General features: G+C 39.2%; 1 protein-coding gene across 5 annotated transcripts in view; it reads left to right on the forward strand.

Annotated features, from left to right (window-relative positions):
* Positions 1-14,627, forward strand: part of LOC124805094 (guanine nucleotide exchange factor for Rab-3A-like) — a 494,280-nt gene extending 479,653 nt beyond the window's left edge. For all 5 annotated transcript variants that reach the window (XM_047265532.1, XM_047265533.1, XM_047265534.1 and 2 more), the window contains 3 exons: positions 1,977-2,076; positions 2,162-2,228; positions 13,854-14,627. In XM_047265532.1, coding sequence (XP_047121488.1) covers positions 1,977-2,076; positions 2,162-2,228; positions 13,854-13,933 — 247 coding nt within the window. In that variant the 3' untranslated portion in view covers positions 13,934-14,627. The remainder of the gene's footprint in view (positions 1-1,976; positions 2,077-2,161; positions 2,229-13,853) is intronic.
* The last annotated feature ends 301 nt before the right edge of the window (positions 14,628-14,928 follow it).

The raw sequence follows: 14,928 nt of genomic DNA on the forward strand, positions 1-14,928 counted from the left end.
TAGAAGTCAGATTGCCTTCAGGTTACTTGTGTTTTATGTCCAGCCAAACCTTAGTGATCAAAGCCATAGTAAGCATGAGTGAATGCTAAGTTTTAGAGAAATGATATATAATTTATGGTAATAAGTATCAGATTTGGACTTTTAATTTTGATTGCACACTATGAAAGATATGTTTCGGGAGCTTAAATTGCAATTGCATGTAATGTGTGCTTCATGATGACAACACTTACTTACCAGTTTGTAGGGACCATGTAATTAATTCTACTGTGCCGTTAACTCTCGAAGAAAGCGAAATGTAGACTGCAGTATTGGACTAATGACCGAATACTATGATGCAGGTTTTAAGATCTTTAACCATATTGACCATGGAGATTAGAGCTGGGTGTGACACTTAACCCTTACAGCCAAATTCTGGTTAAGGAGGAGAGGCACTCATGATTGCAGTGTTGAAGATCATATACACATCATTTTGGAACCAGCGAGGATTGTTACTAATGACTTGTCAACATCCATACAAACATCTGTTGTGATGTCCAATACAAATTGCATCACAAAATCCATAATAAACCACGTGCTAATATAACAACAAACGCAATCCGTTGTTGACAATATAGTGTAATTGGATAGATAAAATATCCACTCACCAAGCAGTGGCAGAACACACACATAAAAGGAGGTTATAATTAGGCAAGCATTTGGAGCCAGTGACTCCTTCTTCTGGCAAAAGGATTGAAGGGGAAAGAGGAGGGGTGAAGCAAAAGGAGTGGAAAGTCTAGGAAAAGGGGTAAATTTTGGAAAAGTCACCTGGAACCTCATCTAGAATAGCTTTTTATCATCCTCCCAGTCTCTGCAATATTCTTGTCAGACCTTATGCTCCTCCTGCATTCACATCCATATACTATGGCTCCTACCCTTGAGACCTTACCTGCTGCAAGACTTACTCTATGCACCCTCCTACCACCACCTACACCAGCCCTGTAACTGGAAAAACATATACTATCAAAGGGATAGCCGCCTGTGGAACAACACGTCATATAGCAGCTGTTAAGTAGACTCTGTTTGGCCTTTTACATCGAAATGACTACCACCAAATTATCAATCAGGATGAATGGGCATAGCAGAGGGTACATCCAGGCAACACATAATATCCTGTTGCACAGCATGCTCTACAACACGACAGCCCTGACCTCAGTGCCTGTTTTACCACACATGCCATCTGGATTCTTCTCCCAGACACGAATTTCTCAGAACTCCGCAGGTGGGAACTAGTTCTCACCACCCGCCTAGCCTTAATTTATGTTAATTTCTTCCATCCAAGCACTTTTTCACAGTAACTGCTCCTTTCTTCACTCCAGTTTTGTTTTCTATCTTTTCATTTTCATATCTATTTTTTGGCATCCACTTCCCCACCTCTGTTATGTACAGTGCACTTAGCTTCTCACTCTTATTAAGCCCTACAGGATGTTTTAGCAATAATCCCTGTCTTGCATATTACCCTGTCTCTTGTCTGTAGGTTCTCAGGTTTTCAAGTCTCATCTGGCATGGTCCCCAACAATCAATCTTTCCTTCTGATCCCGTCTGATAAGTCTCCCCCAACCTGTAGTTCCGGGTGACTTTTCCAAAATCTACCCCTTTTGTTAGACCTCTCCAGTACTTTTCCTTCACCTATCTTCCTTCCTCTTCAACGTTTCTGCCAAAAGAAGGAGCTACTGGCTGAAAAAGCTCGCCTAATTATGACCTCTTTTCATATATGTGTTCAGCCACCACTTGGTGAGTAGATTTTTTATCTATCCAGTTACATTATATTGACAATAAACCATGTGTAATTTTTGCTGAGTGTTCTGATTTGTGCTAACATGTAACTGGATTCAGCTGGTGGAATGCAACCTTGATTGTAACTGTGGTAGTGATCAATCTTTACCTTCCAGTAACTGTAAAATTTCTAGAGAATGTGATACAGTATTTTCTGGTTTTAGAAAATGTGCCCTACTTGAAACTCCGAGGCAGTGTCATTACAGAATGAAACTAGGTGACCAGGAGCAATGGCATTATATCTCCCAGATCTGCAGGAACAGGGTAAGGTGACAGTTCTACATGTGGCAATATATTCTCCTAAATTTAACTTTCTTATAAAGTGACGTTTGTTACAATTCTGTTTCAGATCATAGCTGTCTGCGATTTCTTGAATTACTTGAGATACATTGAACGAGGCTTGGTCAAAAGTTCAGGTAAATGAAAAGTGTGTTAAAGTAGAAAAAAAGTGAAGTACTAAGTGCCTAAACTGTAAAAGGAGTAGTTTGATGTGATCCACAACAGTGGATTATTATGTGCACTAATACTATGCTTGTTTCTATGTGGTCTATCATTTTATTTTCTCCTCCTGGACAGCATTCTTGAGACAAATTGGTACTGGATATAGTTTACAAAAGAAAGGTTCTATATTTTTCATTTTAAAACTGAAAGCACAACTGCTAATTCCATGTGGTTTGTCTTAGAAGACATCACTATATTCACTTAAAATGTCATGCAGCTCTTGTTTCTGTGTATCAGTCAATAAATTGGGTTGGAATGCTTTTATCTGAATATCTTTTCTGGATTGATCCTGAACTTCTTCAGTACTCCATTAAAATGTTAGCACTAGTTAGTGTGCACATTTTATTTGAATTAAAAATTTCTGTATTACAGGTGAACTTGGCTTAAAAGGTACTTCTGCCTTGTAGTTATCCAGACTACATCTTAAAGTTCTGTTGGAAAAGTCAAGTATTAAAAGATATTTCAGTAACTAATCTAAACCTCACAATACTTGAGGTAGGAATATCAACAATGTAGGAAAAGACAGATTTGCTACTTGCTGTAAAGAAGATATGTCCTTTTAAACTTCTCCTGGAAATCCTCCCATGTTTTAAAATCTTCATAATAAGCATTACCCCATTCTGCTGCATCTCTTGGATAAATATCCTAATGTGAAATCTATTTTCTAGTGATCACCTCACTTAAATACTCTTAAGAATTAGATTGGGTGAACTTCCTGCTTAGACTTGGCGAACTGTTTTGCCAAATTTAAGCCGCTGCCCAATTATAAATCTTCTTCCAGATCCACAGGTAACCCTGCACCATTTCAAATTTGTGTGTTTTGCAAGCTATTTCGAGTCTCTGTAATTGCAGTCCAAAGCTTTAGTAATATTCTTGGCAGAGTGTAGTATTACCCTCCAAGATGGTGGAGCTATTCTGTAAATAAAATTTTGAAGTTTGGTTTCTAAAGAGTTAAGTGTTTCTTCATTATTTAAGAGCTTGTTATGCTATAAAGAGTCTACCCATATATTCATATTGGAAATTTTGAGTTGTAATTTGTGGAACTTATCTCTAGCATTATGAAAATATTGCTAAAGCTCCATATTTACTACTTGATGTACTTCATCAGGTAATTTTTCTGTGAGACTGTTAACCTTTGAGTCAGTATCTGTTAACTTGTTGCCTGCTCTGTTATTTGAACTGTGAAGTCCTCTTCTATTGCTTCATTTACCTTACTAGTAATACTGTCTTGTATGATAACCAGTTTTGCATTAAATTAATATTTACAGTATCTTCTATTGCCGTATTTATAGTATCCAGTTTGTCTGTTCAGGTTTTAATATATTCCTCAGAGCTGTGTAAGGTCAAAGATAATGGAAAGGTGTGTGTGTGTGTGTGTGTGTGTGTGTGTGTGTGTGTGTGTGTGTGTGTGCGTGCGTGCGTGCGTGCGTGCGCGTGCGCGCGCGCGTGTATACCTGTCCTTTTTTCCCCCTAAGGTAAGTCTTTCCGCTCCCAGGATTGGAATGACTCCTTACCCTCTCCCTTAAAAAAACCCACATCCTTTCGCCTTTCCCTCTCCTTCCCTCTTTCCTGATGAAGCAACCGTTTGTTGCGAAAGCTTGAATTTTGTGTGTATGTTTGTGTGTCTATCGACCTGCCAGCACTTTCGTTTGGCAAGTTATATATATATATAAAAAAACAAAGATGATGTGACTTACCATACGAAAGCGCTGGCAGGTCGATAGAAACACAAACAAACACATACATACACACAAAATTCTAGCTTTCGCAACCAATGGTTGCTTGGTCAGGAAAGAGGGAAGGAGAGGGAAAGACGAAAGGATGTGGTTTTTTTTAAGGGAGAGGGTAAGGAGTCATTCCAATCCCGGGAGCGGAAAGACATACTGTTGTGACTTTGCAAGACAGCCAAGTCACAATGAGAGGAAGCCGAAAGGCACGCATTAAGCTCACGCAGATTGGTCTGGAACAGTTAAAGGAATTAATAGTAGCAAATAAAGTACGTAGTTGATGTAATACTTAACTTTAATCCACAATTGTAGAACATCTCTCTTGACGGTACATGTTATAACCACAATATAAAATAATATCAAATGCTATGGCACCTTGCTAGGTCGTAGCAAATGATGTAGCTGAAGGCTATGCTAACTATCGTCTCGGCAAATGAGAGCGTAGTTGTCAGTGATCCATCTCTGGCTAAGTCGGCTGTACAACTGGGGCGAGTGCCAGGACGTCTCTGTAGACCTGCCGTGTGGTGGCGCTCGGTCTGCAATCACTGACAGTGGCGACACGCGGGTCCGACGTATACTAATGGACCGTGGCCGATTTAAAGGCTACCACCTAGCAAGTGTGGTGTCTGGCGGTGACACCACACTTACCTTAGGGGGAAAAAAGGACAGGTATAACACACACACACACACACACACACACACACACACACACACACACACACACACATATCCGCACATACCATGGGGATGGATGTGTGTGTGTGTGTGTGTGTGTGTGTGTGTGTGTGTGTGTGTGTGTGTGTGTGTGTGTACCTGTCCTTTTTTCCCCCTTTCGTCGTTCCCTCTCCTTCCCTCTTTCCTGACCAAGGAACCATTGGTTGCGAAAGCTAGAATTTTGTGTGTATGTATGTGTTTGTTTGTGTTTCTATCGACCTGCCAGCGCTTTCGTATGGTAAGTCACATCATCTTTGTTTTTAAATATATTTTTCCCGCGTGGAATGTTTCCCTCTATTATATTCAATTATCATATATATATATCACACGCTATAAAACACCCAATCACACAGTATGACAAAATTTACTGCTTACTGCATGTAGTATCTTGCCGAATGGCGACTGCTTGTGTCAGCTGATGGCAGTGTGCCATTGGTGCTAGTAGACTGCAATTATACGGCTATGTGCCATCAGCAGTTGAAGATTGACCCGGGTTGTTGTGTTGAGATGCATCAGTAGCGTGCTGCCAGATCGATGATTTCAGTGTTGTGCAGATAAGATCTCTGTCAAAATTGTTCTTAGTCAGTAATATGAACAAGATTTGTACATTTTTTGTATCAATTGATACTGTAATATCACTGATACTGGAAGCAATTTTCAATTTAAATTTGCAACTAATTGCATAGCTCTGTATTTTGTTTTCTTGTTGCCCATAGCAACTCTGTCTTCTTGATATACATGCTCTTTCTGTATTTGTGCAAATTCTAAGTTGTTAATGTGCTTCTTTCGCAATTTTTTCCAAGAACACTATCGCCATAAGGGGGGAAAATATGGATTTGGGTTTTGGTCATGTTGGTGGGTTCAGTTCAGTTTGGTATTGCCTGGTACTATTTGACTTGTGTCTTGTACCAAGCATCACAATATTCTGTTAAAAGATTACCTCTTTTTTTATGAATCTGGCGTGTATGTAATCCCGTTCACTGTGTAGAATTTTGTGGACCAGCTATGCTGTGCCATACTCATGTGGTCTTTACCGAAGCTTCTTGTCTGCTGCAGGAAACTGCTAAAGCTTTCCGACATTGCAATAACTGCAGTTACAGTTCAGTCCATTAACATGATGCTAATACATTCTTTTCTATGAGAACTCAAACAGGAGTGGCACCGATTTGACAGTATTACAAAGCTTTATTAATTATAATCAAAAACATCATTTATTTTTGCCCTAAGAGATTCCATAACCCCATTTATTCTGTGTGCATCTTCTGGGTCTGAGCATACGAGATGCCCAGCAAGTAGTTAGCATTCTCCTGGCTTCCATGCACTGCGGCTCCATTCTCATATGTCCTATCTGCAGGAACAGACACGGTACACACAACAGGTGTGTTGATATTTGACCCCCTACTTTACTTAAACATGTAACAGTTTTTCATGTAGTGGAACAGGACTTGATCTACGACATGTTACGCTACAAGCTGGCTGCGATTCGTGAACAGCAGAAGGTGCTTTTGGCAATGGTCAGCTGTCTTTAGGCTGCTGCTTCAGGGTGTAGTAGTGGTGGAGTGTCAGGCACATTGTATGGGACACCTCAGGTGTTGCTTGTTCTGTCCACAGGCTCTGTGGAGGCATCTTGCAGTATACCTGATGCAATGGATCCACCATCACCGTAGGGGTGAGTGGCAGGCGGAGTGCCAGTGTGAGGCTACCTATCTGGCCTCACCCATTCACACTGTGGGTGGACAGGTAGCCACCCATTTAGCAGGGTCTGAGCAGACGTTTTGGGGGGGGGGGGTGTCAGGGTTTGCTAGTTCATGATAGTTCCAACGTTAGGTGTGTCATGGAGCCCCTTAGGGAAATACCAACCCGGGGCCAGAAAGAAATGTAATATGCATTCAGTATATCTGCCAGGCAGCCTCATCTGAGATGCGGAGGCGGCCCTGCTTGTAGATATCGAGCATGTAGGGTGCAGCCATCTGCAAGTTGTGGCTCATGTCAGCACAGATGATGTCTGTCGCTTGGGTTAAAAGGTCATCCTCAGTTCATACAGGTAGCTGGTGAAAGTAATGACTCATGTTCTCATATATGGGGTGCAACCAGAACTCACAATTAGCAGTGTAGTTCCCAGAATTGATGAGGGCACTTTCGTCTGGAACCGAGTGGAAGGTCTCAATGAAAGGGTGGAGAATTGTGGGACTCCCCATGGCAAGTCAGGGGTTCACTACACAAAGGAAGCTATTACTCGAGTAGCAGAGTGCTTCTGGGGTGCACGTGAGGTTCTTTTTAGGCTAGGTTATGGTTTGATGTCCACCAGTCAGTATGCAAAAAGCAAAATCGACAATGTACAAAGTGTAAATGCTTAGACTGTCAAAATTTCAATAGTAAATTGTTGAAGTATTCATAACAAAGCTCCTAAATTTCCTGCCCTCCAGGAAAGTTGTCACACTGAAATTATTCGCAAACTGAGACCTGGCTGAAACCTGAAGTAAAAAGCTCTGAAATATTTAGCAAGGTTTGGAACGTATATTGAAAAGACAGTTTAGACACCATAGGAGTGAGGGTGTTCATTGCAGTCAAAAGAAGCACTTTGCCTATTGAGATCAAAACTGAGCCCGTCTTGAAGCCACCTGAATACATCTCACAAGTCTAGGAGAACACAAGTCAGTTACTGGATGTTCTACTGGCTCCCTGATTTTGCCATGACAATTTTGCTCAGTAGTGAGAAAATGCCCAGATCATGCAATATTATTTGGAGCTAACTTTAACGTGACAAGTATAGACCAGGACATCTATTGATTCATTGCAGTGGACGGACAGGCAGTCTTGTGAAGTAATTTTGAACTAGTTTTCCAAAAAAATGTCAGTTCAATGGCCCACACACAGTGGAAATATTTTAGACCTTGTTGCTTCAGACACACCTGACCTTATCAGTGGTATCACTATAGCGATACAGATTAATGAGCATTATGCCATCATGGTGACAATGCTTACTAAAGTTAGTAAATCCATGAAGAAAGCCAGGAGAATATTTTTGCTAGAAAGAGCAGATAAGCAGTTGTTAGGGTCCCACATAAAAAATGAATAGACATCATTTAGTTTGAGAATAATGGAATTACTGGCAAGTTTAAACTGATTGTAAATCATAACTGGGAGAAGTATGTGCTGAGTAAGTAGACTGAGGTTAGAAAAGACCCACCATAGTTAAATAACCATATTCAGAAACTGCTGAGAAAGCAGAGACTCTCGCATTCTCAGTTCGAAAATGAATGTGCATATGACAGGCAAAAGTTAGTAGAAATTCATGTATCTGTAAAAAGATTGATGTGCAAAGCATAGAACTACTCATAAAAGTCGTACCTTAACAAAAGTTCTTACCAAGAACCCAAGAAAATTGTAGTTCTACTTAAAATTGCTAAACAAGTTGAAGGCTTCTATCCAGTTACTTATTGACCAGTGTGGTGTGGCAAACAAAGACTGAAAAAGGAAAACCAAAGTGTTAAGATTGCTTTTAAGAAATCATTCACACAGGAGGACAGTATGAACATACCATTGTTTGACTGTCATATGGTTCCTGTATGGACATGTTGTGTAAGGACCATGCAGATAAAAGAAAATAGGGTTCACTGGGGGCATATAGACAGTCATTTTTCATGCACACTGTTTGCAAATGGAACAGGAATGGAAATGACTATCAGTGGTACAATGTACCCTCTGCCATGCACCATATGGTAGCTTGTGGAGTATGTATGTTGATGTAGGTGTGGATGTTGAGTTTCTTTTCTTTCTCAGTAGTATTCTAATTTAAACCATTTTTGCATTAGTCATCTTCTTTTGATTTTGATGCCATGGATATTTTCAGGGTTTCTTCAAGTTTGGCTCCCTCTAATAGTGCCCTTACTCTTTTGATGTTAGCTTTGTTTTGCTTTATTCTTTCTTGCTGTATTTTTCAGGAGTAGATATTTGGTCCAGCTGCTTCTTTTCTCACTTTAAGTTTCGTCATTTATTTAGTAGTATGATACATTCCCTTGATAGTGCTTCTATCAGTATGTGTACCTTGGTGTTCTGCTTATCAGATTGACATTTAAGATCTCCAGCTAGTATAACATTTGTTTCGTTCTCAGTTTTTTGGGTGGTTTTTTGATGCTGTATCTACTATGTCCCAATTGGGGTTTGTACTGCTGTTTGTAACAGATGTATAAAGGTGAAATTGGTCATGTGAAGATGGTTGTGTACTGTCTGTGTCAAAATGTCCTTCCCAATTGCCTTAAAAAAGACGACCAAAAATTCTTTTGGTTTCTGCTTGGGACAGGTACAAGAATTTGTAGTGGTTGTCAGCAGAGAGGGTTGACTATGGGTGACCATTTCGAGGCAGACTAGTTTGGTCACAACTTTCCAGTCTGATGATCCTTCTTATAATAAAGTGAAAATGCTCTTGCAGTTCGAGCTTGGAATGATCCTTAGAGGCATGTTGGCAGAGTGAACAGTGCAGCCACCTACATTGTCCTGTTCATGATGGGAAACATAGTGTATTCTGCTGCACTGAGAACAAAAGTTTAATTTTGCCTCTGTTATACAATAATTCCCTTTTGGCAAAAGGTTTTGAAAAAGATGTTTTCAATGAAAAAAAAGCTATACCAGTCATTTTTTTGGCTCTTGGTATTCACCGATCAGCCAAAACGTTATGACCACTGCCCATCGCGACACTGGATGCTGCCTGGTGGCACTGCGAGCAAGTAAGTGGTTGCAAAAGTATGTAAGTGGAACAGTCACCGACGGGGGTCACCCTAGCAAACATATGGGCTGCAAATGGGGACATCCATTGAAATAAGTTACTTTGAATGAGTATCTATGGTTGTGAGCATGTATGTAAAGAGATAGGAGGACATTGAAAAAACCACTATGCACTAAACACTTGCATGTCCATGACTCTTCACAGAACATGGGCTTAAGAGTCTTGTCTGCTTTGTAAAGTAGGGCATCTCTGCTGAAAGAGCACAATTCTGGTGCACACACAAGTGTTTCAGAGCACACGCACAAGTGTTTCAGAGCACACCGTTCATCGTACATTGTTGAAAATGGAACTCCACAGCAGACCACCTTTTCATTTTCACATGTTGACCCAACGGCATCATCAGTTATGATTGTAGTGGGCAGGATGCCATTGGAATTTGACTGTCAATCAATGGAAACATGTTGGCTCTTTCGGTGAATCAAATTTTTGCTACACTAGTTGGCCGGTTATCTCCACAACTACCATCACTGAGGTGAACGGCAGCTTGAATTGTGCAGTGTACCATGGACACAGGCTGATGGGAGCAGTATTAAGCTATGGGTGACATTCTCCTGTGCTTCCTTGGAATCTGCGCTAGTATTCAAAGACACACTGACAGCTGCAAACCACCTGCGTCCCTTCATGCTTGACGTCTTCCCCAATGGCGATGTCATCTTTCAGCAGTATAATTGTCCATGGCTTGGAGCTGGAACCATGTTGCAGTGGTTTGATGAGCATTATAGTGAGCTCACGTTGGTGTCTTGGCAACCCAAATTCACCTGCTGTAAATCCTATGAAACCCATCTGGGTCACTGTCGGGTGCCATCACCACATACGCAGATCAGTGGCCTGTTATTTACATGAATTACATGATGAGTCCATAGACATCTAATGCCACAAACTTCCACAAATCTACCAACAAACTGTCAAATATGTAATACACAGAATCAGTGATCTATTTCATTCCAAAGATAGACAAACAAGCTATTAAGGAGATCATCATAAGGTTTCAGCTCATAAATGTATTACGTGAGAAGGCTGGTGGTTACATAGTTTAATCTTGTAGTGAACGCGCCCATTTTCACCTTCTGTGTTTAATTGTAAATTGAACTCCTCTCTAGCTATATAAGAGTGAAAACTATAGCCACATTTTAAAATATTTTTTAGTTCTGCACAGTTACATCAACTAGAAAGTAATCATATTTTTAAACTTTATGGATTGTTTGAACTCTGCACTTAGCCTGTTTTGTCAGTCAGTCTGCTTTTAATTTTGACTATATAGAATATTTCATGACATTGGTAGTGACTGGATGCATAATGACTAGCTAATATTTTGTGTGGGAGATTTTAAAAATTTTGTGTTGCCCACAATTTTCATTCCACTGGTAAAAAGTAGGTGTGTGCATTTGAGGTTTTGGCAGTCTGGGAGTTTAATCCCATAAAAATTTAATCTCACAGATGTTTAATTCATGGAGGTCAAAATAAGGGATTTGTCATGACATCAAAAACTCAAAGCCAATGTCCGCCACCTTAGTTACCCCAAAACATAATCTTCAGATGTTTTGATTGTTTTAAGTCATGAAAATTGTTTGATCAATAATGCTAGCTGGCCTCATGTGGGGGTGTACTAGTCATTTTGCTCATCCTTTGTTGGAAAATGTTTTGTCATATATGTATAATATAGCTTTCCCAGAATAAAGTAGACACAAATTGGATGAATTTAATGATGGCTGTGAATGGTAGCATGCTTCAGTGGTTGAAACATTAGGAAGTGGAAGATCCTTCTGGTAATCCATACAGATTGCTTTCTTAACCACAGATTTTCTGGATGTTTTTCAAACTTTTAGAATATTTAATTTCATAAAACGTTTCTGCTTTTCTCTTATATAATTAATTTTAAGTCATTAGATGTCATTTCTGCTTATTCAGCATTTGTATCTGACTTGCATGTTTCTTGTCATTTATCTGTAAATCAAGTTTAGTTCATATATCTAAAAACAAAGATGATGTAACTTACCAAACGAAAGTGTTGGTATGTTGATAAAGACACTAACCAACACAAACATACACACAAAATTCATGCTTTCGCAACCCCCCACGGTTGCTTCACCAGGAAGGAGGGAAGGAGAGGGGAAGACGAAGGGATGTGGGTTTTAAGGGAGAGGGTAAGGAGTCATTCCAATCCTGGGAGTGGAAAGGTAACTTAGGGGGAAAAAGGGACAGGTATACACTCGCGTGCACACACACACACACACACACACACACACACACACACACACACACACATATCGATCTGCACATATACCTTCTCTCTCTCTCTCTCTCTCTCTCTTTTTTTAAGACATTTGTAAAGGCAAGAGTTTGGACAGGGATGTCAGTCAAGGCAGAAGTACAGAGGCAAAGATGTTGTTGAATGACAGGTGAGGTATGAGCGGCGGCAACTTGAAATTAGCAGAGGTTGAGGCCTGGTGGGTGACGGGAAGAGAGGATATATTGAAGGGCAAGTTCCCATCTCTTGAGTTCTGATAGGTTGGTGTTAGTGGGAAGTATCCAGATAACCTGGACAGTGTAACACTGTGCCAATAAAATAGCTGTCTTTATGGTACCAAAGTAAACATGTAGGAACAAAATTACATTTTATGCTTACTTTAATTAAACAATAATACAATAAACAAACATTATATGAGATAAATTACAGTCTAATCAAACAATAATAAAATGAACTTTCATTACATCACTCTGTTGCTCTGTACAAATGTTACGCTACAGTAATGACCCTCTTGAAGTATTGAACAGTGTAATTACATCAGATCCCAGCAAACCACTTATTTGATTGCTAATTACCCCATACACAAATGTGTCATTGCGAGATTGTGCCGCTAGTGCGAAATCTGGATCATTTTCTTGCATCAATTGTAAATATTTTTAACTTAGCTCACTGTTCATTTTATATTACTGCTGGTCACTTGAACATACAACAAGCACAACTTAGTGCTGTGTTAGCTGAAGTAATAATGAAGGAATAGGTACGGGCTTGCAATTGTAAACCAACAATGGAACAGCACAATACAGTGTTGATTGTGGCACTTTATACATAGGCACACCCGGTGGAGGGTTAAACACAGTGCCACAGTCAGTGTTAAAAAAATGCTTTATCTGCATTTGAAGCCATTCCCAGTGTTGTCCAAATACAGCATACATGAACAGTATCTGCTTCAAAAGTGAGGTTAAATTGATAAACTTTGATTGTACATATACAAACTTGTTTGACAAATCTGTGGCTAGGTAAGAGTAAATTCGACAAACAAGTGTGACTGTTTACAAGGGCCCTTACAAATGGTGTCATTGTGTGGGGAACCATTGGGTATGACTTCAGGTCATGGTTGGCAGTGACTAAGGGAACTCTCATGGCACAACTATACTTCACAAACATTCTATATCTTCATGTGTTGCCACTCATGTGACAGTATCATAGTCCGATTTTTCAGTAGGACAATGCTTGTCCATACATCTATGAACTGTCCACATGATGCTGGGATACTCCTATGGCCAGCAAGATCCCCAGAACTGTCCCCAATAGAACATTTGTGAAACTAGTTCGGACATCAGCTCGGTCTCAGTGTCAATATCTAGGATATTGATGACCAGTTAAGACAGCTGGGAACTAGCTTGTCTAAGGAGAGGATGCAATTGCTTTATGACGCTCTTCCCAACAAAATCAGTATAAGCACCCAGGCCAGAGGGTGTGCTCATACTGCCAAGTTTTATGCAAATGTAACTCAGTTTCGTAAGCATTGAAATAACATCACATACCCTCTCAATTTGTGAAGTTTTATTTCATTTTGCCCCTCCCTTCTGGATACCTCACATTTTTTGTCAGGCAGCATATTTCTATCTTCCATGTGTCAGTCACTATATGATTTATTCACTTGCTGTGCAGCGTCAGTGAAACTGTTATTTTTAGCATGACATTCATTTTGCCACATTAAGTGTTATCATTCCCTGCTGCTCATTACAGTTTTATGTACCCAATTTTTTTAACTAGTCTGCTTTGTATTTGCACAAAACTTTTGTGTGACTAAAGGGATGTGCTAATTGTTAGTTACACTTTTTGTACCTTTCTGAATATTTTTGACTAGATGCAAGTAAAATGCTTCAACTTTTATGTTGAGATTATAAATATATACTTGTGTGTGATTATAAATATATACTTGTGTGTGTGTGTGTGTGTGTGTGTGTGTGTGTGTTCTGGCCTAATAAATGGCTTGCAATAGTTGGATTCACATTACTAAATGCACACACAATTTAAATAGTTGACATTCTCTCTGTTACAGTGCATGATATATACTGGGAGATAACAAGACTTCGAAAAGAGATGGTTCTTGCAAGACTGGGCCTAGCATTATCATCATAATCAATCTTATGTTAATAGATAATGTGTAAATTAATTGTATGTAACTTGAGAGCTATGTTTTTGCTCTCCACAACAGTGAAACCAAAGAGATTATCATTGTGATGTAAAAAGTTAAGGTGCATGTAAACATTTACAGATGAATTTATAGGATTCTTTAGTGAAATGTAAAGTGTAATCATACCTCGTTTTTGTACAGGCAGCCACTGTACAGCTATAGGTTAAGTAAGAATAATAATAATAATAAAAATAAAAATACTTGTAATTGAAGATCGTTATGTCCAGTATGTTGTAAGTAAAGCTTATTTATAGTGTTCATATATTTAATATGCATATAAGATTGAAATACTCATATCACTATCCTGCAACTTGTGTTATGATACACCATTCAACTGGAACATGAGCTCTTTGAACGGGTTTATACATATCCAGACAACTTTTATCATCTTTCTAATTCCTTTTATTACCCCTGTAAATTTTTTCCACAAGAGGATGATTAAGAATAGAGGCAGTTATACAGTTAATCATTTTCATCTGTCACCTACATTTTAACTCTTCTCTTGAATTACATAATCCTGTATTTATATGTACAAAGTTACATGTGCAGCATAGGAGAGATATTTATATAAACTGTTATTTCATATTTGTTACATGTGCTACATTAAAACAAAATAAAGTACTGTTCCGTTGAAAGATTTATCTTTAGTGTTTTTTTCCCTTCTTTCTTGTTTACTCACACTATCCAACCAGAATGCAAACTCAGTTTGTCTTACACTATATGAGCAATTTGAAACCTTAAATTATGTTGAAAAAACATTCAGAAATTTCCATATGCAGTAAGGTTTTCTGGGCAAAGCAAGTGACAACAAATTCCAAATGAATGCCATGAGTATCACTGTGAAACTCAACTGAAAGTTCCATTTTGGATACTGTATTGTAGCTGCTCTGTTCATTTCATGTTTCAGTGTGATCGGGAGAAAAATACAAATTACACAATG

The sequence above is a fragment of the Schistocerca piceifrons genome, chromosome 7, assembly GCF_021461385.2.
Source record: "Schistocerca piceifrons isolate TAMUIC-IGC-003096 chromosome 7, iqSchPice1.1, whole genome shotgun sequence".
Lineage (NCBI taxonomy): Eukaryota > Metazoa > Arthropoda > Insecta > Orthoptera > Acrididae > Schistocerca > Schistocerca piceifrons.